The sequence below is a fragment of the Oryctolagus cuniculus genome, chromosome 7 (genome assembly GCF_051225735.1).
Source record: "Oryctolagus cuniculus isolate XC-2025 breed Fujian yellow rabbit chromosome 7, ASM5122573v1, whole genome shotgun sequence".
Lineage (NCBI taxonomy): Eukaryota > Metazoa > Chordata > Mammalia > Lagomorpha > Leporidae > Oryctolagus > Oryctolagus cuniculus.
Window position 1 is genome coordinate 134,753,451 of NC_142873.1, and position 25,970 is coordinate 134,779,420.

General features: G+C 49.0%; 1 protein-coding gene and 1 long non-coding RNA gene across 2 annotated transcripts in view; one reads left to right on the forward strand and one right to left on the reverse strand.

Moving 5' to 3' along the window:
- The window catches only part of LOC138850675 (uncharacterized), a 60,318-nt gene extending 57,281 nt beyond the window's left edge, over positions 1-3,037 (reverse strand). The window contains exon 1 of the long non-coding RNA XR_016237401.1: positions 2,501-3,037. This is a non-coding gene — a long non-coding RNA (uncharacterized LOC138850675). The remainder of the gene's footprint in view (positions 1-2,500) is intronic.
- Positions 3,038-3,113: 76 nt separating this feature from the next.
- On the forward strand, positions 3,114-24,380 carry RRAGC (Ras related GTP binding C). Its single transcript, XM_002715735.6, has 7 exons — positions 3,114-3,350; positions 5,580-5,783; positions 6,747-6,946; positions 9,365-9,479; positions 11,385-11,527; positions 16,040-16,188; positions 23,020-24,380. Exons 1-7 carry the CDS (start codon positions 3,114-3,116, stop codon positions 23,169-23,171), a joined length of 1,200 nt encoding a protein of 399 aa, XP_002715781.2. The 3' UTR covers positions 23,172-24,380.
- The last annotated feature ends 1,590 nt before the right edge of the window (positions 24,381-25,970 follow it).

The following is a 25,970-nucleotide window of genomic DNA, read 5'->3' on the forward strand; positions in this document are numbered from 1 at the left end:
CTGGGAACTGTGACCAAGCCAATTATAAGGGCATTTTAATCAGTCATGTTGGCAGGAATGTGGCAGTGGTCTGTGTGTCTCTTAGTCACAAGTTTGCTTTTGGAGGGGGGCCAGATGCTACTTGGATAGATTTCTCTTACCAAGTTGAGTGCCTCCTACATGGGCAGCAGTGAGCTCAGTGTTGGGAGTGATAAAGATGAGTGACTGGAAGTTGGTTATGAGATGTGTATATAAACAGTTACAGTGTGGGTTAGGATGTGCTGACAACCATATGAATAATAAAACATGGCCCCAAGAAGGTTTTGGAAGACAGGGAGACTTGGCTTTTTAAGCAGTTAGTATGACAGCCTCTTTGTGGATACAGACAAGTACAAGTTGTTTTCCTGGCAGCCACCCTCATCTGCTTTTTTCTCAGGGGCCTAGCAGTAATATTTGTCAGTAAGTTAGGTGTCTGTTTCTTGTACCATCCTTTTGGACATTGTGGTAAGTGTGGGTTGGATAATCACACTTTCAGGTGGAACGGACCCGCTTAAACTGCTGTGCTAGCCAGTGCTGTTTTACCTTGGGCTCTGGAGTCCTCCTCCATATTTCTATCAGGAATCTGGATGAAGACCGGTATACCAGAAGATGCTCGATAGAACAGAAAATGGATTCTAGCAGATCAGTTCCTGCAATGCTTCTGTGGTTTTATTTATAAAATAGGGATTTTATGTCTTGCCTACCTCACAAGATAGTAGTAAGGATCAGATTGAACATAATGGATGTAAAAGTGCCTTGCAAACTGTAAAGGACTACATATGGACCAGATGGGAGAAACGCCAAATCTGTAAGTGCCACAAAATTGGAAGGGCTCGTTGGTAGATTATATTGAAACAAGCTTTAAAATGACTAACAACCTGAGTACCCAAACTGCTGGAGCTAAACCAAGAAATTGAAATATCAAGTCTTATATTTAGATTAGAAAATGTAGTTATACAAGTTTAGAACTAGGATTGCTGAGAAATTACAAGTCCCAGTGATTATCAGTGTAGACCACTGACACATTATAGATAATTAAGAAAAAAATCTGCCCAGGAAAGCATTACTAGAAATATTGTCCAGGTGCTAAAATAGTCTTCTTGAAGACTGCTTTGGCTAGTGTTGGGTTTGAAGGGTGTCAGGAAGCTCAAATTTAAATAAGGGTGACCAACAGGGAGATGAGATTTGAAAATACAAGGCTGTGCTCTCTACAGGGTAGCCACTAGTTACACATGGTGATTAAAATTAAGTGAAAATGGTGTAAAAAAACTACATCATTTCAAGGGCTAAATCCACATGTGGCTGGTGGCTACCATGTTGAACTGTAGTGATGCAGAATATTTGCATCATTACGTAAAGTTGTATCGACCAATGCTATAGAAGGAATAATTGAAGGAACCTTTGGGATAGAAAAGAGTAAGTGGGTGATGATGATGACTGAAATCTACGAGGGGCTGTCATGAAAAACATGAAGGCGGCTCCTGTATTCATTGTAGTTGGTGTCTAGGAGATTGTGGGCTTTAACAAGAAAACATCACGCTGGGAAAGGCAGCCTGATGAGATAGCCCGCCTCCTTTGGATCTGTACAGCCTTCCCTATCCACGGATTCAACAAACCATCGTTTGAAAATTGTATTAGGTATTATAAATAGTTTAGAGATGATATAAAGTATATGGAAGGTGTGTATAGGCTACACGCGAATAGTACACCATTTTACACAAGGAACTGGAGTGTGTGCAGCTTTTGGTGTCCTGGGGGGTCCAGTTCCCATGAATACCACGGGAGGACCATCATCGGTGCCTTCTGCAGTGTAGCTGAGAGGCTGGGCTGCCTTTACCTCCTAGGATTGGACTTCCCCAAAGTTGCAGACCTTGCATGGGTGTGCTTGCCTTTCCAAGTCTACCAGTTTAGGATGCCACCGCCCCCTGCCCTTTAAATGTATCAGGGCTATGCTTTTAAGAGGAGCCTCTCGTTAAGGTTGCGGTTCTAGAGCCTGATGGTTGAAAGCGAACATTCCTACAGCGTTCTCAGACACAGCTGGTGGTAAGCATTTGCTCTGCTCTCGTCACTCCCTTGGTCACCAATCTGATGGGGGTCACAGAGACACAGTGTCCCGAGAGGGGACGGACTTCCCTGGAGAAGTGCACTCTGACTAGGTGGAAAGGAGGGATACGGAGTCCCGTCGAGTTACAAGTGGCAGCAGTACCCACTATGAAGCCATTTGCTGAAGGGGGAAGCTGTTTTTCCTTTGGTCGCGCTGGCTTCGCTTTGCTAGAACAGGCCACCACACAGACGCCTGCCTGCCTGCCTGCCTGCCTGCCTGGACTGAGGCTTCGCCCTCAGGCTTGGCTCCTCCTCCATACCTCACGTCCACCCGCTAGAGCTGCCCCGACGCCACCCCCTAACAGACGTCCTCGTCCTCCCAACTCCGAGATTTTCACCTGTGCCCATCGCTGCCCTACGACGGCTCGCGGCTACTCACGGGAGGTCCGCGCGCTCTGTCATCTCCCGGCAACTTGAGGACAGGCAGGGTGCGAGTCGGTTCCAGTTTTGTGCCCCTTAGTAGGTTCCCAGGACATCGCGGGCATCCATAAACACTGGTCGGGCGAGCGCCACCGTAGGACGGCAATCGATTCTCCACCCTTAGGTGCACAGACAGCATCTCCCCCGTCGGTGCTCTCGCAGCCAGGCAGAAGGCAGGGGAGCAGCGAGGACCCCGACGCGCGCGGGCTCCGGGCTGGGGCGGAGGGCAGAGGCCCTGGGAGCCCGGCGAGAGGCGCGGCCGGGCCGCCCTCCTCGTGACTCCTCCTCCCCCCTCGGCCGCTGCGAGTCAGGTGATTCCGGGCACGTGACAGGCACCGCAGACCCTGCTGCTCCCGAGTGGCAGCTTGGGCGACCAATGAGGGGCCTGACCCCAGCTCAGGGCCTATGAGAGCCGGGCTCGGGGGCGGGCCGGACGGTGGTGGCTGCCGGGGGCGGTGGCGGCGGCGGCGGCGACGGCGGCAGCGGAGTGGGGAGGCGTCGGCCTGGCTCGGCCTGGCCTGGCCTGTCAGGGCGCGGGCGGCGGCGGCGGCTCCGGCTCCGGGTCCGGCACGATGTCCCTGCAGTACGGGGCTGAGGAGGCTCCCCTGGCCGGCAGTTATGGCGCGGCCGACTCGTTCCCGAAGGACTTCGGCTACGGCGTGGAGGAGGAGGAAGAGGAGGCGGCGGCGGCTGGCGGCGGGGTCGGGGCGGGGGCCGGCGGAGGCTGCGGCCCGGGGGGCGCTGACAGCTCCAAGCCGAGGATTCTGCTCATGGGGCTGCGGCGCAGCGGCAAGTCCTCCATCCAGAAGGTGAGTGGGGTCGCGCCGGCCCTGCCTGCTGCCCGGTGCGCAGGTGCTGTCCGCCGGGAGGCCGGGGAGGGCGGCGGCCAGCCCGGCGCCCCGGCCCGCCGCACTTTCTCTTCTCCTCGTGCGAGTCTGGGGCGCGGCGTGCGTCGGGACCCCGACCTCGGCACCCGAGAGGCCGCGGGGAGGCAGGCGCTTGGCGGTGCCGCCCGAGACCTCCGCCCCCTGGGACCCGGCCCCTGTCATTGACGAAACCGAGACGAGCCTTCCAGTGCTCCCTTGGAGAACTTGACGGGCGTCTGCCCCTGCTCGGTGTCGGTTCGTTCCCCTCTCTGGCCGAGCCGCGGCGGGGGGTTGTGAGCGACCCCGCGCCTACTCTTGGTCCCAGTGGCGTCGCCGGGAGTCGGGTTCTGCCGCCGCTGCACCTGTTCGCTGCTTAGGTCCCGGTGAGGGTTGTGACGGGCGGTCGCCCCCCGCGGGCAGGTGGTCAACCAGAATCTTCTAAGACTTGGGGGAGGTTTTGCAGAGCGACCTCAGCCCGTTTGTCCACGCTTGGGGTCTGTGGGAAGGAACGCAGGGCTGCACGCCTTTTAGGGAGAGGGAGAGACAAGGGGCCTTCGGAAAGGCCACGGAACTGCGTACTAGGAAAGAAACTGCACGGATTTCAGAGCATCTTCCCCAACAGAAGACGTTCCATTCCATTTCCCGTGAACTTTCTCAAGTACGGTGGCCCGGGGGACGGTTCCCCGGAGGGAGCCGGGCCCGCCGCCCCTTCCCCTCTGCTGCACACGCCACGTTCTCACGAAGTAACTTTCCCAATTTGCAGGAATACCGTGTGATACCTTGATTTTCACCTGCACAGTTAAGAGTGGGTTTTTTAGCAAGCTGATTTTAATTCTCATTTTCTAGTGGTGAAACCATGGAACTATCTGTCCGCTTTTCTCTTACAGAAAGTAACTCAGGTTAGTTTGATGTGAGAACCTGTGGATTGAGATCTTTGTGATTTGTAACAATTGCCTTTGTCAGCCCCCCACCCCCATGGAGCTGCTTTTCCCCTGTCATCTCCTAGCTCTCGCTCCCTGGACATTTTCACATTCTTCTTGGTATAGTTGCTGCCCTTATTTTATTTTTCCTACAAGGTTATAATCTCAGGGCAAGACTGTCCATTTCATTTTTTATTATTTCTCAGAGCCTGAGGTAGACTTTCAAGTAATTAAACAAATGTTTGTTTATTTTCATGTGCTTCAAAGTCAGAGCAAGAGATGTAGATATGTTCCGGGTTCATTCCCCAGATGGCCGCAACAGCTGGAACAGGCCAGTTCAAAGCCGGAGCTGGGAGCTCCAGCCCGGTCTCTCCTGTGGGTGACAGGAGCCCAAGCACTGGAGGTGTCACCTGCTGCCCCGAGAATGCATTAGCAGGATGCTAGATTGGAAGCAGAGTAGCTGGGACTCAAACCGGCACTTTGATGCGGGAGGCAGGCAAGCTCCGGCTTAAACTGTGCTGCAGCTCCCTCCCCTCAAGTAAGTGGAGTGACAAAACTTCTTAAATTTCAGCCATAAAGCTTTCATAACTTTTAAAAAGAGATTTATTTATTTGAAAGGCAGAGTAGTGGGGGGGTGGATGGGGTGAAGTGATTTGGGGTTCACTCCCCAAACTCCTACAACAACAGGGGCTGAGCCAGGCTGAAATCAGGAGCCAGAACTCCATCGGAGTGTTCTCTGTGGGTGGCAGGGACATAAGCACTTGGGCCATTATCCACCACCTCCCAGGCACATTAGTAGGAAACTGAATTGCAAGTAGAGTAACCCAGACTTGAACCAGGTGCTCGGATATGGGTGTCCAAGCAGTAGCTAAATTCACTGTGCCACAACACCCACCCCATCTTTCATAATCTTAAAGCAGATTTTGGCAGAATTAATACGTTGTAATCTTGTTCTTTCCCCGAAAACCAGTGGTGGTGAGAGTTGATGCTACTACTAGTACTGAATATCGATGCACAAAAATGAGCAAAAACAAAAATTCAACTCCAAAATAGATTTAATGGAAATTAATTTGAGGCCCTCTTTTGTCATAATACAATGATAGTAAATACCAGTGAATTTAGATTTTTTTAAACTTTCCCTTTTTTTTTTTTTTGCTACAGGACCAAATTTTCTTGTGTTAATCCAGGGTGGAATTTTGAATGCAAGTTGTACAGTTTAATAGTCATAAAACTTTCTTGTTTCTTTTGACAGGTGGTGTTTCATAAGATGTCACCCAATGAGACCCTCTTCCTGGAAAGTACCAACAAGATTTACAAAGATGACATTTCCAATAGCTCCTTTGTGAATTTCCAGATATGGGATTTTCCTGGGCAAATGGACTTTTTTGACCCAACCTTTGACTATGAGATGATCTTCAGGGGAACAGGAGCATTGATCTATGTCATTGACGCACAGGTAGTTAGGAATGATGATGCTTACGTCTCTCCCTAGGGCACAAAGATGTGGCAGCAGAGGAAGGTTCTTTGTTTTGTCGTGTGCTTGCAGCGTATTTCATCATCAGTGGATTCTGTAACAGCGTGAGAGGTGTTACAGAGGTGGTTTGGGAGTGGGCAGTGTTATGGAGCACAGAGTACCAGATGATTACAAGATGCGTTTTACACCCTCGAGTCTTAGTTAATGAGTAGTTAACATTGATTCTCCACTTTTATTGGTTACTCATAGATATTGCTGTACCTCATTAATTATTACGCTAGTGATGTCACTCACTGGAAAGATCCCATTAGTGCTCAAAATGTAAGGAGGAATAAGCAAACTGAGTCAGGAGATACTTGAGTGAATCGTGTCCTTAACTTCCAAGTTAGATTTAGTCCAAGAAATATTTATTTGTGGCGGGGGTCAGATGAATTGGCTGTGTCCCTGTCCCTGAGGAAGCTTACTTTTTATAAGCTTAAACTTACGCGTGCTCTGAGTGACAGTCCCCATCACATGTGCTCTCACATACATGATGCAACTTAATTCAGTTGTCACGGTATTGTGAGGTCCATTCTGCAATTGCAGTTTGACAGAGGAGTGAGCTGGGATCACAGAGTTCAATGACTTGCTTACAGCCACGCAGCTAATACATGGCAGAGCTGGGATTACTTCAGAACAATTCTGTTGGGAAGAAATGGCCTTTTCCTTTTTAATTTCTTTATATTGTCAGTTTTAAAAATTATAAGCATTAACTTGGTAGCTGAATTTTTTAACAACGTGAAGGGATATTTGTTAGTGTAAGTCAGTGTATTTGAACGTTTGAATGCTTGTGAGTAATTAGAATCATCCGTATTTTGTGGTTGGGGAGCGAAGTGGTTTGAGGCTTTCTTAACTCATTATTTGACTTTTGTAAGATTTTAAAAAATATTTTGTTCTGACTTACAGGATGACTACATGGAGGCTTTAACAAGACTTCACATTACTGTTTCTAAAGCCTACAAAGTTAACCCAGACATGAATTTTGAGGTTTTTATTCACAAAGTTGATGGTCTGTCTGATGATCACAAAATAGAAACACAGAGGGACATTCATCAAAGGGCCAATGATGACCTTGCAGATGCTGGGCTAGAAAAACTCCATCTTAGGTAACAACGTGTGTGTCTGCTGTGAGAGCCCTGAGAGCCGTGTAAATGTATTCCCATCTCTGTCATCACGAACACTGTTGCTTTCTGCTGCCACTCAGCCCTTGCCCTTTGGGAATGTTGTGGGGGCCTGGTGTTCCTGAGAAGTTACTTTCCCACCTCCTTTGCTCTTTGCTGGTGACTGAAGTCACGTGAAGTGTCTTCAGTGGCGCTTTTGCCAGTGCATCTTGGGACTGGAGTCAGCCCTCTGCTCAGGACATTATTCTGCTTTGGGGCTCCCTTGCTGCTTTGATCATCTCAGTGCGAGGAGGAATCTGTCACTTGTGTTGGAGACGTCTTTAGCTTGAGCTCTCAGTAGGACAAGCCTCTTGCAGGGAGTCCACTTTCAAGTTTGCACTGACTCTATCAGTTTTTAAAGCTTGATATTATGAGATTGTAACGGTTGTATTAGGGAGGGGGATTACTTGTAAGTTTGCATAGAGCTGCTGTTCAGTTGAAGGATTGCTGTTTTATAATTAAATATCACTAAGAAGTTATTACTATAGAACACCTCCTAGATAGGATCGATCATCTCTGTGTTTTGGCGCTGAGAGTGCGTGATGAATATTTCCATGCATGTTACTTTTTTTGATGATATAGGCCGAAATGAAAATGGAGGAGTACTCAAGAAAAAATGTTCTGTTGATAAAGTGAAGAGCTTAAGGGAAGAGCAGGGAGAGGGACAAGTGTGGTTTCCTTACCCCTGTTCCCTCGTAGTGACTTCCCCATGGGCCCAAGCTGGTATTTCCAGCCTCCAGTATTGTTCAGTTATTATTCCAGGAAGCCATGTAGAAATACTTCAGTGACCTGTGGATTGCCTGGATTATATTTTTAAAAATTACAAGTAATCCACATTTAAAAAAGCAGAATGTAAGCACTGTGTGTAAGAGAAGGTGAAGGTGCTGCCCTGGAACATGTCTGAATCTTACTTCTTGGATGTTCACTGTTAACTTTCACCTGGATTTGAAGCCATGCTTGTCTTGTGTCCCCCAGTGCCCGTGGCTCATCTGCTTCTCTTTACTCCATGTCTGTGACCCTTTCCGAGGCATCCCACCCGTATGCTAGGCACCATCCCTTTCCCCATGTAACCTCAGTCGAATTTTGTAGCAAGCCTTATTTAGTACTAGCAGGCCTGTGGCTGAAGCTGTATTTGATCTGCAGTTTCTGGAAACTCAGCTTATGAAAGTGCCCTGTGCTGTGCAGGTTCTCTTTCTCCCTGTCCACCTCCAAGCCTCACAAGCCCTGCAGGACCTTCTCCGCCTGCTAACCCTCTTGCCTAAAGGAAACACTAACATGCTCCTTTCGCCCTAGTGCCTGCAGGGTCTCCTGGCCTTGGCTGCTTCAGTGATCTTCTGTGCAGAGGGTAGCCTCTTCCTGCACAGGGTTAGGTTCTTAGGTCGGCTCTGGAAAGTACCTTTAGGTCACCTGTGAAGTCATACACACGGTCCTGTGTCTCTGACTGTAAAGTGTACATAGATGTGTCATGAACGCAGCTGTATGATGAAGAGTACACTCCCTGGGTGCAAAAGCAAGTAGAACTGCCCCCATGCTGAAATTGCTGAAGGTCTGTCCCTGTCCGGGAAGTGTTCTGTTAGATACGCATGTAATTCCCTGCTGTGCGTGCCCGCAGGCCTACAGACTCCTGCTGTTCTCCGTGGAGCCCTGCCTCCCATCCTCCTGAGTGTGCTGTCCGCATGCATTCTGAGCAGCAATTTTATGTGCTTATTCGACAAATACAAACTCCGTGTAGGGCAGTCAGCTGGCAGCCATGAGCAAGACAGGGTGTCTTCGTGGAGCCTAGGCTCTGAGGAGTGACACCGCTCCGAAGCCCCACAGAGCAGTGTCTAGTGGAGCCTTAAGTGCCGTGCTGTGCGTGAGAGCACGTGGGGGAGAGGAGCAGGAAGCGCTGGGCCGGGCTACCGTTTTAGGCAGGGTGGTCAGGGAAGGACTTTTCCAGGAGGTGACACTTTAGCAGAAAGCTGAATTGTGCTCTTCATACATGTATCTTTTCTTGCTTTCTCTTGGGTTTGAAGCTTGGGTTTTGTCTCCGTTATATTCTGAAGAAATGAAGCTTTTTGGGGTCAGGCTCTAAAGACCTGGATGGCTGTTTAGTTTCTGTATCTGCAAACGCATTCTCGGGCACCACCTCAGTTGCATGCCATCCGTGCAGACTCAGTGAAGGGACTGGTAGTCACAGAGCAGGTGGGAGACTGCATTTCTGAACAAGATAGTTCAACTTAAATGATTTAAAATTTCTACATGTCAAATAAAAATACTTGTATATTAAAGAAGAAGAAAAAAGAGACAAAATTGTACATATTATGACAGTTGTCACTGGATTTAAGGTATTTGTCATTAATTAAACTGTGTTGTGTTTTTCAGCTTTTATTTGACTAGTATCTATGACCATTCAATATTTGAAGCCTTTAGTAAGGTGGTGCAGAAACTCATTCCACAACTGCCGACCTTGGAAAACCTATTAAATATCTTTATATCAGTAAGTGAGCTACTTAGTTTGCTATAGTTTCTGATTACATTTTTGTTAAATATATGTATGTCTTCACATTCTCTAAAAATGGGGCATGATTCAGTCCGAATCAAGCTTAAAGGCTAGTGACACACTTCACACGTAAAATAAAAAGTAAGATCATGAAATAATGGCTTGAGTTGTTGTTTTTTGAATTCTTTTTTTTTTTTTTTTTTTTTGATAGGGTTAGAGAGAAAAGTCTTCCTTCCATTGGTTCACCTCCCAAATGGTCACTACAGCTGGCGCGCTGTGCCGATCCAAAGCCAGGAGCCAGGTGCTTCTCCTGGTCTCCCATGGGGTGCAGGGCTCAAGCACTTGGGCCATCCTCCACTGCACTCCCGGGCCACAGCAGAGAGCTGGCCTGGAAGAGGAGCAACTGGGACAGAATCCGGCACCCCAACCGGGACTAGAACCCAGGGTACTGGCCCTGCAAGTGGAGGATTAGCCAAGTGAGCCGTGGTGCTGGCCATGTTTTGAATTCTTAGTATTTAGTCTTTAAAATGAGCTGATGAAAAATCTTCCTCTTTTTTTTATGATTTGTTTTATTTGAAAGGCAGAGTTACAGAAAGAGAGAGATAATTGATCTTCCGTCTACTGCTTCACTCCTCAAATGGCTGCAGCAGCTGGGTCTGGGCCAGGCTAAAACCAGGAGCTTCCTCTGCGTCTCCCATGTGGGTGCAGGGAACCAAGCACCTGGCAGGCTGGTGCTGCCTTCCCAGGTGCATTAGCAGGGAACTGGATAAGAAATGGAGCAGCTGGGACTTGACCTGGCGCTTAGATGGGATGCTCGCTTCCCAGGCTGTGGTTTAGGCGCTAGGCCACACAAGGGTCCTCCTCGTGTTTGCTTAATTGAAAATGCCTTCATGATGTCTGTTGCCTGAAGAAAGAGTAGCAACTGGAAAAAGCTGGATTTTGGGTTTTATTTTCATCTCTACCTTATTGGAGGTTACGTTGAGAAACTGATCTTTTCCTTTTGCTGACTGTAATGTTGGTATTTTTTGCATTCTTATTTTGGGGAGTCAGCTTAATAAAAAAAGGAAAGCTCCCCAGTAAGTTTATAATTTAGCTATTATATTTCCAAACATTACTTATTTAAAAAAGCCATTTATTTATTTGAAAGGCAGGGAAATGAATTCTCCCATCTTCCGGTTCACCTTCTAAGGGCCCACAGTGGCTAGAGTACTGAAGCCAGCCGTGTTTGAAACTAGGAGCTGGGAGCTCAATCCAGGTCTGCAATGTGGGTGGTGGGAACACAGTTTTGTGGCCATTCACTGCTGCCTATCTGGATCTGCATTAGCAAGAAACTGGAGCCAGGAGTCGGCAGCCAGGCACCCCACTATGGGATGCTGGCATTGCCACCAGCTTAACTGCAGGCCAAGTGCCTCCCCTCCAAACATTGTTTTGAAAGGGCTCCGTCATGTGATTCCCACTTTGATTCTTCAGGGTCTTTGGGTTACACTTGATGTTGACATCAAATTGTAATTCTCTTATCTTTTGCTAATTGGCACGTAAAGTATTTTTCCTGATTACAAGGTCATTCACATCTGAAACCTATTATAATGAGAAAAGATTATTGAAAATGTAGCATAGCTTGATTTTTCGAGAATGTTTTTGTCAAATGTTTGGTTGGTCATTGAAAGAAAAACTGTTGATGTGTGCAATTATGTCATTTGGCAGAGAAGTAATTCCACTTTTATTCTTTAGATAATAGAATTTAGATAACATAAGTGTCTCAAGTACTATTTGTTTTTTAATTCTGGATTGTATAATTAAAAATGATCTTGGCTGTTATTTAAAAATTCAAGATCTTTGATAACTAGCACATTGTGATTCTTAAAAAAATACTGAATACTTTCCCAATTTTGTTTTTCCAAGAATTCAGGTATTGAAAAAGCTTTTCTCTTTGACGTTGTCAGCAAAATCTACATTGCAACAGACAGTTCCCCTGTGGATATGCAGTCTTATGAACTTTGCTGTGACATGATTGATGTAGTAATCGATGTGTCTTGTATATATGGGTAAGTTACATACATGTTCCTGCAGCCTCTCAGGTGGCAAACAACTAGCTGTTTGAAAAGGGTCTAACTTCCGAGACTTCTGGCAGGGACCCTCGGGCATGGGCCGCTCGCTCTCATCCCGGTGCTTCAGGTTGCAGAATGGTTTCTGTTCAGGTGGGCTGTGGGGTCTCCTCGGAGAGCAGTCTTAGAAAGCAGACTCAGGCTGGCTTTCTCCCGCCACTGTCTGGGGTTTTGTCCTGTGCCTTCTCGCTGCTGGGACTTAACTAGATCGAAAAGCGATTATTTACAGTGATTTCAGTAAACAAGTGAGTGTTGGTTCCTGATTTAACCTGAGGCCTTGTGAAATGAAAGATTCTTACTCTTTCAGAGAGCAAAGAGTCATAATAATGGAATTGTGGATGTTAGAAGGACTTACAAATAAATATCTGACCTCTACAACTGGATTTCCATAATCAATACTAAAATATAAGCTCTGCCTTCATGTAAATGTGCTGAACTCTGCACAGAAATTTACAAAAGCCAGTGAAGAAGTGATTTCTGGGCCAGGACAGGGATGATGCTTTGGAGAATTACTGGCGTTTCAGCAGCCACTCCCAGTTTTTGTTCCCTGTCATAGCTGATTGATTGCTCTGGGGATGTTCACGTCAGAATTCCGCAAGTGCTTTCCGATGCTCTTTGCTTTCTAATACCTGCCTCCACCTTTTGACCCAGCTCTTTGCTCCCTTAGTTTGAACTGCTTTGTCTCGGATCCTGCCCTTCACCTTGGCCTCCCTGCCACGTCTGTCAGTGTCTTTCTCCAGCTGCCTCTTACTAGCAGAGTGCGTTTGTCCTGCCTGCTCTTGTTACTTTAGTGATGACATGCTCTCCTTTGTTTCTGATCTCTTCATAATGAAAATGAAGTGTCTTGTTTGCTTACTCTATTATTCAGTAAAGTTTCATGCTCCCCATTCTTAATTTTGAAAATGACTAGACCATCCACATTTTCTTTAATATTAACAGATCAAAACTGTAATGAACTGATTTTTTTATAATTTAATAATCAATTTGGTTGTAAAAATTTTTTCAGTATAAGATATGTTATGAAACACATACATTAGGGCCGGCGCCGCGGCTCACTAGGCTAATCCTCCGGCTTGCGGCGCCGGCACACCGGGTTCTAGTCCCAGTCGGGGCGCCGGATTCTGTCCCGGTTGCCCCTCTTCCAGGCCAGCTCTCTGCTGTGGCCAGGGAGTGCAGTGGAGGATGGCCCAAGTGCTTGGGCCCTGCACCCCATGGGAGACCAGGGTAAGTACCTGGCTCCTGCCATCGGATCAGCGCGGTGCGCTGGCCGCAGCACGCCGACCGCGACAGCCATTGGAGGGTGAACCAACGGCAAAAGGAAGACCTTTCTCTCTGTCTCTCTCTCTCACTGTCCACTCTGCCTGTCAAAAAAAAAAAAAAAAAAAAAACCACATACATTGGGTCTGGCTTTGTGGCACGGGGGGTTAACCTGCTACCTGTGATGCTGGCATCAAGTTCTAGCCTCTCCATTTCCAGTCTAGCTCCCTACTCATGCGTCTGGGAAAGCAGTAGAAGCTGGCCCAAATGCTAGGGCCCCTGCCACTCATTTGGGAGACCCTGATGGAATTCTAGGCTCCTGCCTTTGGCCTGGCCCAGCACTAGCCGTTTCAGCCATTTAGGGAGTGAACCAGCTGATGGAAGATCTATCTATCTCTGCGTCTCTCTCTCTCTATCTTTCTCTGTCTCTGTAACTGCCTCTCTTTCTTTCTTTTTAAAAAGATTGATTTGAAAGAGTTACACAGAGAGTGGAAGAGACAGACAGACAGATCTTTCATCTGCTGTTACACTGCCCAGATGACCGCAATGGCTGATGGAGGGCTGGGCCAAAGCCAGGAGCCAGGAGCTCCATCAGAGTCCCCTATTTAGGTAACAGGGTCCCAAACACTTGGGCCATCTGCTGCTGCTTTCCCAGGGACAGAATCCGGCACCCCAACTGGGACTAGAACTCGGTGTGCTGGCGCCACAAGGCGGAGGATTAGCCTAGTGAGCCGCGGCGCCGGCCAACTCTGGTTCTTTTTGGTTAAGACTGCCGTACTTCTGCCTTAGCATATTTTGATTCAGATTCAGATAGCCATATTTTTCTAATAGTCTTAACTATCAGGGCTGGAGTTTTGGCTTAGTAGGTAGAATCGCTGCTTGTAATGCCAACATTCCATATGGGTGCCGGTTTGAGTGCTGGCTGCACCACTTCATTTTTTTTTTTTAACGATTTATTTATTTATTTGAAAGGCAGAGTTACACAGAGAGATGGAGAGACAAAGAGAGAGAGAGGGCTTCCATCCACTGGTTCACTCCCCAACTGGCCGCAATGGCTGGAGCCGCACTGATCCAAAGCAAGGAGCTTCTTCTAGGTCTCCTGTGTGGGTGCAGGGGCCCAAGGACTTGGGCCATCTTCTATTGCTTTCCCAGGCCACAGCAGAGAGCTGGATCGGAAGTGGAGGAGCTGGGTCTTGAACCGACGCCCATTTGGGATGCCAGCACTGCAGGCGGTGGCTTTACCTGCTTTGCCACAGTGCTGGCCCCTGTACCACTTCTGATCCAGCTCCCTGCCAATGTGCCTGGGAAAGCAGTGGAAGATGGCTCAAGTGTTTGGGCTCCTGCACCCACATGGGAGACCTGGATAAAGCTCCTGGCTCCTGGCTTTGGCCTAGCCGTGGCTGTTGCAACTATCTGGAGAGTAAATCAGTGGATGAAAGATCTCCCTCTTTAACTCTGATCTTCAAATAAATAAATGAATCTTTAAAAAAGTTTTTGTGGAAAAAATAAATTGTAAGTTTGGTGCAAAATTTTGAGATTTGTAGTTTTATCATATGTGTTTTCCATTAATTTAAAAAAACTTTGCCTTAAAAAATTTTAATTTATTAAAATTTATTTGAGAGCATGAGCTTTTGTCTGCTGGTTTGTTCCCCAAAATCCTGGAACGACTGGGGCTGGGCCAAGGCTGAAGCTAAGGGCAGGAATTCAGCCTTTGTCTCCCATGTGCAGGTGGCAGGAACCCCCCAGCACTCTGAGCCAGCACTCTGCCTTGCAGGGTCTGCATTGTCAGAAGCTGGAACCAGGAGTTGAACCTGGGACTGAAGTGCAGGTTGTCTTAACTGCTAGCATAAATATCTCCCTTTCTTCACCTTGTTTGGGAAGGCAAGTACTTTTTTTTTAAATTCGAAAAGCAGAGTTCTAGAGAAAGGGAGAATCAGAGAAATCTTCCATCCACTGATTCACTTGCCAGATGGCCACAATGGATGGGGCTGGGCCCAGGCCAAAGCCAGGAGCTTCATCTGGGTCTCCCATGTGGGTACAGGGGCCCAAGTTCTTGGGCCAACTTCTGCTGCTTTCCCAGGCACATTAGCAAGGAGCTGAATCAAATGTGGAGCAGCCAGGCCTCAAACGAGTGCCCAGATGGGATGCCAGTGTCAGAAGCAGCAGCTTAACCTGCTTTGCCACAGTGCTGGCCCCCAAATACTTTTTGTGAAAAGATAATTCTGACAATTCTTAATCCTTAGCAAGAATTAGACAACCCTGGGGCCAGTGTTGTTGTGGCATAGCAGGTTAAGCCGCCGCCTGCAATGCCAGTTCATGTTCTGGCTGCTCCACCTCTGATCCAGCTCCCTGCTAATGGCCTGGGAAAAGCAGCGGAGGATGGGCCCCTGCTGCTCATGTAGGAGACCCACATGAAGCTCCTGGCTGATAGCTTTTCCAGCTTCTGCCTGGCTCAGCCCTGACCACTGTGGTCATTTGGGGGGTGAACCAGCAGATGGAAGTTCTCTCTCTCCTCCTGTCTCTGTAACTCTTTAAAATAATTGATTTTTTTTTTTTTTAAAGAACTAGACAACCCTTAGACTTTTATTAAGCAAGCACATCAGGATGGATGTCAGAACACAGACCTTGTTATCAGTTGATTTCAACAGTTGCCACAGGTCTCTGGCTCTGACTGTTCTTGTGTGTTTTTTGTAATGAATAAAATGAATGTTTTTTTTTAGAAACTGTATGATTGTCCTGCCATACAGCATACACCTTGAAGGATATATTATTTGGTGGTAGCAGTGCTACAGAGGCCCTGTGATCTGAGGGAGGTAGAGAGAGAAGGAGGCACCTTAGCCGGGGCTTAGGGTGCAGGCAAGCCAAGGCGGTGGGTTGCCCCATCTGGCAAGATGTTGCTGTGTTGTCATTTCCCTGGTTAAAATCTACACGTGTCTCCCCTGTTTTCTCCAAATGCCCGATTACCTGTGACAGTAAAGGATACGTGAGGAACTTGCTGCTCTGAGAGGAATCCCTGAGAGTCTGTGTTTGGGGGCTGTGTGCCTGTGTGGCAGCCCTGTTCTGATAGATGAAGCCAGTATTAGTATTTCTCAAGAGACACTCAGGAACCTGGGTGGCAAGGGTTGTCATTGTGCAAATCACATGTGACCGAACGCTTGGGAAACCTGTAATGAGCAGCACTTTCTTTTAAAACAGGTTAAAGGAAGATGGCAGTGGAAGTGCTTATGACAAAGAGTCCATGGCAATCATCAAGCTGAACAACACGACCGTCCTCTATTTAAAGGAGGTGACGAAATTTTTGGCACTGGTCTGCATTCTTAGGGAAGAAAGCTTTGAACGAAAAGGTAATGGCATTTTAAAGAGCTTTTTTATGTTAAGTTCTTGGTCTCAATTTTTTGAGCTCTTGAAAACAAGAGAAAGTAATATTGCAGGGTAGACAGATGGTTGTCTTGGAGAAAGAAAATCATCTCAAACTACTTTTGTCCCTCCCCTCCACGGAGTCCAGACTCTCCTTCCTCCTTTGCTCTTTTGTCTTGGCCAGTTTCCTACTCTGGCCTCTCTTGCTTTGCACTGCCTGCCTGCAGTGAGCTCCCCATCTCCTGAAAGCCTCCTTGGGAGGCTCCCTGCTGCCTTCTTGCTGCATCCTGTGGCCTTTTCTCGTTCTGCAGCCTCTCCAGTCTCTGCAGCCTGGGACCCTGTTGTTCCCTCCTCTCCCAAAACTTGCTTCCCTTTTTGTCTTCCTGGGACTTCCTCGCTGGGTTGCTTTGTGAGTCTGATTCTCTGAACACTCTTCTCAGGCCTGAGTGTGCTTCAGAGCCAAGTGTTCTGTCTCCTTCGTTGCTGTCCAGGTCAGCCCCTCCAGCCCCTGGCTTCCATGAATCTTCCAGGTGTGGTTGATGGAAAAGTTCACATCTCCAGCTCTGACTTGGGCTTCTGTTCCAGCTCGTGTTTGGAGCTATAACTGTCAGACGTCTTCACTTACAGTCTTGAGCACTTAGCTGTTGTGTCCATCCTTGATTGACGGTGATTTTCCTGTGTTTCGTGACTCTGGACCACCCCACTCCCGGGGCCAAGCTTAGCTCCCTTGCAGTCAGGTAACTGCGCGACTCCTGAAGAGGCCCTCACAGAGCTGCTCACGGAGGCGATCTCGTGTTTCCCTCACTCGCTCTTCTGTGCACATACAGGGATTTTCACCAAGGCTCATTTGTTTCTTGGAACTATTTCTCGGGTTTCCTTTCTGTTTCCGCTGTCAGTGAGTCTAGTCCAGCTCTTCTAGGCCCGTGGTGCTGCAGTGACCGCCTACTTGATAATATTCATGTGTTTGACAAACATACTGAGGATCTAGTGTTTGTTGTCTTTTATCCCAAAGGCAGACTAGTTTTCAGAGAATTTATTTTGTTAATTCCTCAGAGATCTGTAGTAGTTGTGTGTGTGTGGTTTTTTTTTTTTTTTTTTTTTTTTAGATTTATTTATTTGAATGAGTCAGAAAAGGAAACAGATAGAGATTGATCTTCCATCCTCTGGTTTACTCCCTAAATGGTCTTAATGACTGGAGCTGGGCAAAGCTGAAGCCAGGTGTCAGGAGCTTCTTCTGGGTCTCCCAAGTGGGTTCAGGGGCCCAGGGACTTGGGCCATCTTCTGCTGCCTTCCCAGGAGCTGGATCCAAAGTGGAGCAGCTCAGACTCAAACTGGTACTGATATAGGATGCTGGCGCTACAGGCCATGACCCACTGCACCATAGCGCCGGCCCCAGTGCCCTGTTATTCACTGTAGCAAGTCCCCTTCTTTTACCTTAGCTTTTAATGAAATAGTTCAGATATACACAGTTGTTTTAGGTAAATCAAAAATATGTATGTGGGTGCTTCAACAAATTCATGGAAAGCACACATTTTATGTATGTATATATACACACCTACATATATATATATATTTTTTTTAAACTAGAAATTTTTGCAAAATGAAAGAAATAGAGAAAGCTCCTGTGCTGTCCCAAGGCCTGTAACAGCTGGACAACTGGGCCTGGACTGGGCTGGGGCTGGAACCAGGAGCTGGGAACTCCTTCCAGGGCTCCTGCGTGAGTGGTAGGGACCCAGCCACTTGAGCCGTCACCTGCTGCCTCCCAGAGTGTGCATTGGCAAGACATCGGACTCAGGAGCTTGAGATGGGAATAGAACTCCAGCATTGCACTGTGGGCCTCTGGGCCACTAGGCAGATCCCTACCCCTTTATCTATCGCTAACCAGTACAGAGTATTGAACATCTTGTATAAACGATAGGAAAATGTAAGTACTTTTCTCCAGCTTGCTTGTTCTGTGCGTTCAGGGTTTTTGAAATTTAACCACACTGATGACATGTAACTCGTGTTCACTGCCACGTTCTGTTCTATGGGTTGAGTATACCACAGTTTGTTTTCATACTGCCAGACGTATGGGTTCCTTTAAAGACTACCTGTGGTTCTGCAGCAGAGGCTCATGAGCAAGTCTGCCTTTGTGTTTGTGGAGAGTTCTTTCGAGTAAGTATTTGGGAGTGGAATTCGTAGAGAACGGATCTGCTCAGCACTGCCAGCTGCTCTCCAGAGTGGCTTTCCCTCTGTCACCCTCATGGTGCTGTACGGGAGTTCTTACCACTTTGTGTCCTTCCTGGTGTGTGTTGTTGTGCGACTCCGTCTGGTAGGTGTGAAGTGGTGCCTCCTGTGGTTCTAATGTTTAGGTCTTTCATTGGGGTAAGCGCCTTTACATGCCTGTTCAGTTTTCTTCTTTGTAGTTTGCTTGCTCTTCTATACTTTTTTTGGGTACTGATTCTTGAGAATTTCTTTATTTTTCTCTATTCTATTCTCTAGTTTTATAAAGCTTTTCAGTAAAGGACATTTCTAGGTGTGTACAAAAGTAGCCTCACACCGACAATCTCCGTGTGCTATCTCATGGCCAGCTCTCATCAGTGTGTTCAGTCTTGTTTCCTGATATCTTCCTCCCAGTTAGATTATTATTTTTCATGCTTTTGGTGTGGAAACTGTAAATTTGTAAAGAATAAAGAGAAAACAGTTTTACAACCACCTTTTAACCTGTCACCAGTTTCAACAATTATCAACATCAGCCAGTCTTGGCTGGCACCGCGGCTCACTAGGCTAATCCTCCACCTGTGGCACAGGCACCCCGGGTTCTAGTCCCGGTTGGGGCGCCGGTTCTGTCCCAGTTGCTCCTCTTCCAGTCCAGCTCTCTGTTGTGGCCCGGGAAGGCAGTGGAGGATGGCCCAAGTGCTTGGGCCCTGCACCCACATGGGAAACCAGGAGGAAGCACCTGGCTCCTAGTTTTGCATTGGTGCAGCGCGCCAGCCATAGTGGCCATCTGAGGGGTGAACCAACGGAAGGAAGACCTTTTTCTCTGTCTGTCTCTCTCACTAACTCTGCCTGTCAATAAATAAATAAATAAATAAATAAAATGTCTGCTGTGCCCTCTTGAGTAATAATTAATCTGGGAATAAAATTCCTAAATTGCTAAAAAAATCAGTCTTTTAACATCTATATTAATTTTTTAAAAAAAGATTTATAAAGGTAGAGTTACAGAGAGGCAGAGATAGAAGCAGAGAGAGAGAGAGAGAGAGCTCTTCCATCTGCTGATCCATTCCCCAAATGGCCGCAATGGCCAGAGCTGAGCCTGTCTGGAGCCAGGAGCCAGGAGCTTCTTCCGGGTCTCCCATGCAGGTACAGGAGCCCAAGCACTTGGAGTCATCTTCTAATGCTTTCCCAGGCAATAGCAGAGAGCTGGATTGAAAATGGAGCAACCAGGTCTCGAACTGGTGCCCATATGGGATGCTGGCACTGCAGGCAGTGGCTTTACCTGCTACACCACAGCACCGACCCCACATCTATACTGTTTTTCTTATTGAATTATTTTGAAGCAAATCCCTGACTTTAAATCACTTTACCTCTGCAGATTCCAGTAGGTAATTCTAAAAGGTAGAGCTTTTTAAAAAACGATATTAGCATTAACACAGTCAAAAAAAACCAACAGTGATTTAATAATACCATCAAATATTTAGCCAGTGTTCAAACTTCCCTGATTGTCAGTCTTATTTTACTGTTTGCACAGAAATCAATTTTTTTTAAAAAGATTTATTTATTTATTTGAAAGGCAGAGTTACAGGGAGGCAGAGGCAGAGAGAGAGGGAAAGGTGTCTTCCATCCTCTGGTTTACTCCCCAGACGGCCACAATGGCTGGAGCTGTGGTGATCTGAAGCCAGGAGCTTCTTCTGGGTCTCCCACGTGAGTGCAGGGGCCCAAGAACTTGGATTATTTACAGAAATCAATTTTAAAAATTATTTATTTTCATTTTGTTTGAAAGGCAGAGAGATCTTGCATTTGATGGTTCACTCTCCAAATGCCTACAACAGCCAGGGAAGGCCCAGGCCAAAGCCATGAGCTCCATCTGGATCTCCCATATGTATGGCAAGGACCCAAATCCTTGAGCCATCGCCTGCTGCCCTCCAGGGTGTGCATTAGCAGGAAGCGGAAATCTGAAGTGGAGCAGGACTTGAACCCAAGCATTTTTTTTTTTGACAGAGTGGACAGTGAGAGAGAGAGAAAGGTCTTCCTTTTGCCGTTGGTTCACCCTCCAATGGCCACTGCAGCCGGTGCACCACGCTGATTCGATGGCAGGAGCCAGGTACTTATCCTGGTCTCCCATGGGGTGCAGGGCCCAAGCACTTGGGCCATCCTCCACTGCACTCCCTGGCCACAGCAGAGAGCTGGCCTGGAAGAGGGGCAACCGGGAAAGAATCCGGCGCCCCGACCGGGACTAGAACCCGGTGTGCCGGCGCCGCAAGGCGGAGGATTAGCCTAGTGAGCTGCGGTGCTGGCCGTACCCAAGCATTCTGATATGGGATGTGTGCCTTCCAACTGCAATGCCAAATGCCTAACCCAGAAATCAGTTTTTTTTTTTTTGAAGTTTGTTTATTTAAAGGGCAGCGTTACACAGAGGGAAAGACACAGAGATTGATCTTCCAGCCTGCTGGTTTCCTCCTCAGATGGCTGCAGTGAAGCCAGGAACCAGGAGCTTCATTCGTGTCTCCCACATGGGTGGCAGGGCCCAAACATTTGGACCAGCCTCTGCTGCTTTTCCTGGGCATTAGCAGGGAGCTGGGCTGGGAGTGGAGCAGCCGGGACATGCACTGGCGCCCATTTGGGATGCTTTTGTCGCAGGTGGCAGCTTTATGTACTAGGGTGCAACACCAGTTCCAAAGTTGATTTAAATGGAGTTGAATTGATCAAAATTTGTGTTTTCGAGTTTATTTTACTTCAGAGTCTAAGGACCCCTTTAATTTGCCTCTAACTCAGGTCCACCTCAGACCTGATCGCCCGCGCTTCCTCCCGGGAGTTCTCCCGTGTCCCCCTCTCCCCCAAGGTCAGACCAGTAGCTGGCCTGTGTTCCTCGTGTGGTTTCTTGGCCAGCTTTCTGCAGTTTTCTTGTAGCTTTGCTCCCCTTTGCCGCCTAGATAAGTCTTGCCCGTACCCCCAGAGTGCCGCCTGCTCTGAGGCTTCCAGCGACCACTGTGCCCCATACGTAGCCCCCCCTTCCTTGGCCGCCTTTCACATGGTCGCCAACGTGACAGCAGATTGTTTTGGTTTGTTTTCTGTGTGTAGCTGGCTTTATGCCCCAGCCAGCGCATCGTGGTAGGCATGGACTGTGTCTGCTGCTCTCCTGACACGTTGTACCCTCTGGCATGCTGTTTGGTAGCTGTCTAACGACGTCACCCCGTCAGGTGGAAAGTAGTGAAGGCACACCACGTTCAGGCCACTCTGTGCGTTTGGTATTTTCCTTTCCTGAAAGTCAGTTGAGCAATTGGAAACTTGGATGCCGGAGATGTGAATTTGACCAGAGTGATGATTAAATTGCACACTTGTTATCTGGTTGGATGCCATGATAGTGGACAGCTGTGATGACTCAGCCGTTCTTGTGATTGAAGAAGTTGCTGTCTAGGTTGGAAGTTGAAGATTTTCGAGTAGTGCTTATCAGTCAGGGTTGGGAAGTCTGTGCTCCTCACGGGAAGGAGGTCTGGAGGTAGACAGTCCAAGGCGGCTTCCTGGTGTGCTCTAGCACCCGGGGGTCTCTTTTCCGACTCTGCCACGCTTAGCACTGTCTTCAGATTACTTCACGGTCCAAAGTGGCTTCTGGAGTTCCGGACAGAAAGAAGGAACAGCAGGTGTAGATGAAGGAGTACATCTTCCTTCTCGTAAGGAAACGTCACCAAAGTCCTACACATTCTCATATACCTCTGGCCAGAATTGGTCATGTGGCTGTATCTAACTGCGAGAAGACTGGGGAGTTAATGTTTTGGCTCAGCACCAAGGTGCTCTTGCAGGGTTGGGGTTTTATTTCTAAGGAGGAAGGGGAAATGGCTATCTAGCAGCAACTAACCATTTCTTTAAAAGTTACTGAGTATTTATTTGGAAGGCAGTGCAAGAGGGGGAAAGACAGAAAAAAAGAACTCTTCCCTCCTCTGGTTCACTCCCCAATGTGGCCAGGGCTGGACCAGGCCAAAGTCAGGAGCTTGGAACTCCGTCCGGTCTCCCATGTGGGAGCAGGGGTCCAAACACTGGGACTGTCTTACAGTGCTTTCCCAGGCTGTTGGCGGGGGGCTGGAACCCAGTGGAACATCCTGGACCAGAACTGGTGCTCATATGGGATGCCGTTCCTGCAGGCAGTGCCTTAACCTGCTGTGCCACAGTGCTGGCGCCTGCAAGCAGCCATTTCTGTCATGAGCTTTGAAACCATTGTTCAACCAAAATGTTAGTGGAGGAGCAGTTCCTACCACAGAGGAGCCGCGTGCACGAGCCGATGGTGCAGCCGTCTGCAGCTCTGGCACTGCCTGGGCTCCAGGGCTCCAGGGCTGTGCCCACAGCTTGCCCAGCCCAGCTCTGCTGTCTCCTTCAGCTCTCCGTGGCCACCCCGAGATGCACCCGAGGAGCAGGGTTTGACTTGGACTTTAGATTGCACTGCACGTCTCTCCAGCTGACTTTCCCGGGCCCTTGCTTAGAGTCACGATGCAGCCTGCCCACTCCTTCCTGCCCAGGCCCCGAGGGGTCCATGCGGCATTATGGGTTTTAACATCCGGCGTGTTTTCCTGGGAGGTGAGTTCCCACATGACCTTCAGGAGGCCTGGCTGTCTTTTCTCTTGCAGGTTTAATAGACTACAACTTCCACTGTTTCCGGAAAGCTATCCACGAGGTGTTCGAGGTGGGCGTGGCTTCTCACCGGAGCTGCGGTCACCTGGCCAGCACCCCCAGCCTGAAAGCGCTGACGCACAACGGCACGCCGCGCACCGCCATCTAGTCTGCCGCTGTGGCCGCCGCCTCCGTGCGCCGGGGCCAGGAGCTGCCGCCTTGGGGTGGCCGGAATCGGGTGCCTGGCCCCTAGAGACACAGGGTCGAGTTGCTCACTCGGGGGAAGCCCCTGCAGGCCGCGGTGCACAGCCGAAGTGCCGGTCTGCTCTGGACAGCCTGCCCCCGGGCCCTCGGGAGACCGCGGAACTCTGTGTGGCTTTCTCCTGGCTCGGCCCTCCTGCAAGTACGGGGACCTTTGGACCTGGAGGCGTCCCCATCCTTACCAGGGAGTGTTGCCATTGATTCCAGTCAAAAGTAATAGCAAAGACCGGATTTTTATACGCTTCACGTAGGCTTTCGTTTGAGTAGTCTCTCAAAATTCTGCCTCGCTTAAGTTCTAACACTGCCGCTCCGATTTGAATCTTGGACATTGCACATTTCACACCTTTGCGGTGCACTGGTGCACTGGCTCCTAACCCGGAAGACAGCGACTCTGCGGAGGGCGGCGTGTCTGCGTCTCTTCCTGGAGGCTCGAGCCGGGAGAGGAGATGCGCGCCCGTGTGGGGGCACCGGATGCCTGGGTTCTCTCTCCTGTGTTCATAACGATCATGCTCAGTGTCATGAAGGGATTTGAGACGAATTTGTTTTCCCTAGAATCCGCTTCCAGGGGAGGCACTCATGTCACTGAACTATTTAGCTCCCTTTTCTTTAACCTCCGGATCAGCCTCTGCATCACTTCTCCGCTCTCGGGAGTCTCTAAGAAGTGCTGTTCGGTGACCGCGAGTGACCCCCAGGCACTGGCGGGCTGTGCCCTGGGAGCCGGCGTGAGCACGTGGGGCCGCACCGTGTGCTGCCTGGCGTGCCGCGGCTCCCGTGGTACTCTCTCTGCCTGGGGTGTTAACTCGTAATCGCATACTTTGTGTTGATGGGTGATGCCCTTCCCGCTGATGTCAACTCACACATTATTTTTGCTCCACATGCCCAATAGTCATGCGTTCCAAAGCCACTGGACCAGCTGAGTACATAAGTGCCACTCTGAACGGCTTCGTGTGTCCCGGCGGGGAGCCTGCGCTGAGACTCGCAGTGCCCTGCAGCCGGCGCTGACCGTCGAGTATTTACGTGGACCACGGTGATAGCCAAGAGAAAAGTGCTTTTATATTTATAGATGATTTCATTGAGCTATATATAAAATGGGTATCAATAAATGTATTTACTCCAAGATCGGTCTTCCTCCTGGCCCCGGGTGGGGCCGCCCTGGGCCGGGCTGTCTCTGCTGCCTCACAGCCAGTTCGTCCTCATGGGGGATTCTGTGGCCTTGTGGCCAGGCGAGACGTGTGTGTGTTGGCATAGGCAGGTGCCACCTGGGGCGCCCGCCCAGGGCCTGGCGCCAGGGCTGCCGTGTGTTGCCTGAGGAGGGTAGACACTGCCGGCTGACTCCGGCTTGTTTGGTTTCTTCCAGTTCCTGAGATGCTCGTCGTTGACCCGCAGGGGCCTAAGCTGGGGGAAAGGGAGGAGGTGGAGATGGGGGAGGAGTGTGAAGTTCACGGTCGGACTGCGCCAGAGGTCAGTTGTAGGACAGACGTGATGGAAACAGTTGGAGAAAACCCTTAGCAGTGCTCCTCAGCCAGTGGCTGCTGCCATGCGGTAGGTCCTGGGGAGAGTGCAGCTGAGCTGTGGGTGAGCTGGCCAGACGGCAAACTCAGACCGGGGCACTGTTCGGGGTGAGGCCTGGGGACCGGTCCTGCGGCCTGCACCTTCCCCTGGTCGCAGGTGGGGTTGGTGGCAAGGTGGGGCCCGTGCTTCGTGCAGCCCAGGCTCCTGTGGTGCCGTGAAGACAAGACTTCAAGATGTCCACGGCCCATACAGCCAGGGAGTGGGTAAGGAGGAAAAGTGATACACGGTGGGATAGTGATAACAGTGAAGGTGAGAGTGGACAGCGTGGGAGGAGTGAAGTGGAGAAGTGAAAGTATTAAAACTTTGCCTGAAATATTTGCGTCCACTGGTGGTTTGTGAAACCTGAGTGTCTCGTGGCGGGTGGGCCTGTGACCTCACAAGCCAGCACTCTCCCTCTCACGGACAGTCATGCATGCATGTGAGAGAGCTCTTAGAACGGCCGTGGAAAAAACGCATATTATGAAACTGCATGGATTCCAAACATTTTTTAGACCAAAGTAAACTCAACTTCAGCCTGGCCCAGCCCCTGCCGTTGGGGCCATCTGGGGAGTGAACCAGCAGACAGAAGGCCTCTCTCTCCCTCTCGAACTTCCCCTTTCTAATAAATCAATCTTGAACTCTTGTAATTCCATTTTTCACAAACTATTTGAAGTACTGTATACACATGGAGATGCACACACAAACGTGTACAATGGTGCCCCAGAGAGGTTGTTGGCGGTATTTGTGAGTTGTATTAATTTACCTTCTGTGTGTTGAGTTCTGTGCTTGTACAAGAAGTGACATAAATGATAAAATGACGGTCATTCTGCGTTGTGTTGGGGAAAGCGCCGTGTGTGCTTTGTGGGCTTCGCAAGGTTCTGTGGGTCCATTTTTGTTTTGCAAATTCTGGGAGCTTTTCCAGTGGTGCAGCAGAGATTGTTCAAGACTGAGAGGCCCCGGGAGCCCGGGAGGAGCAGTCTCCAGAGAGAATGGGGACTGTGCTTGGGCACAGCTGGAGCCAGTATCGTGAAACTAGCTCCCCTTAGCCACGCGATTTAGGAACTCTGGTGGTAAGTAGCATCCAAGGACAGGAAGGCACAGCAACTGTGATCGATGGCTTCAGGTTTCCACGCGTTACCTCCCGTGCTCTCCGCCT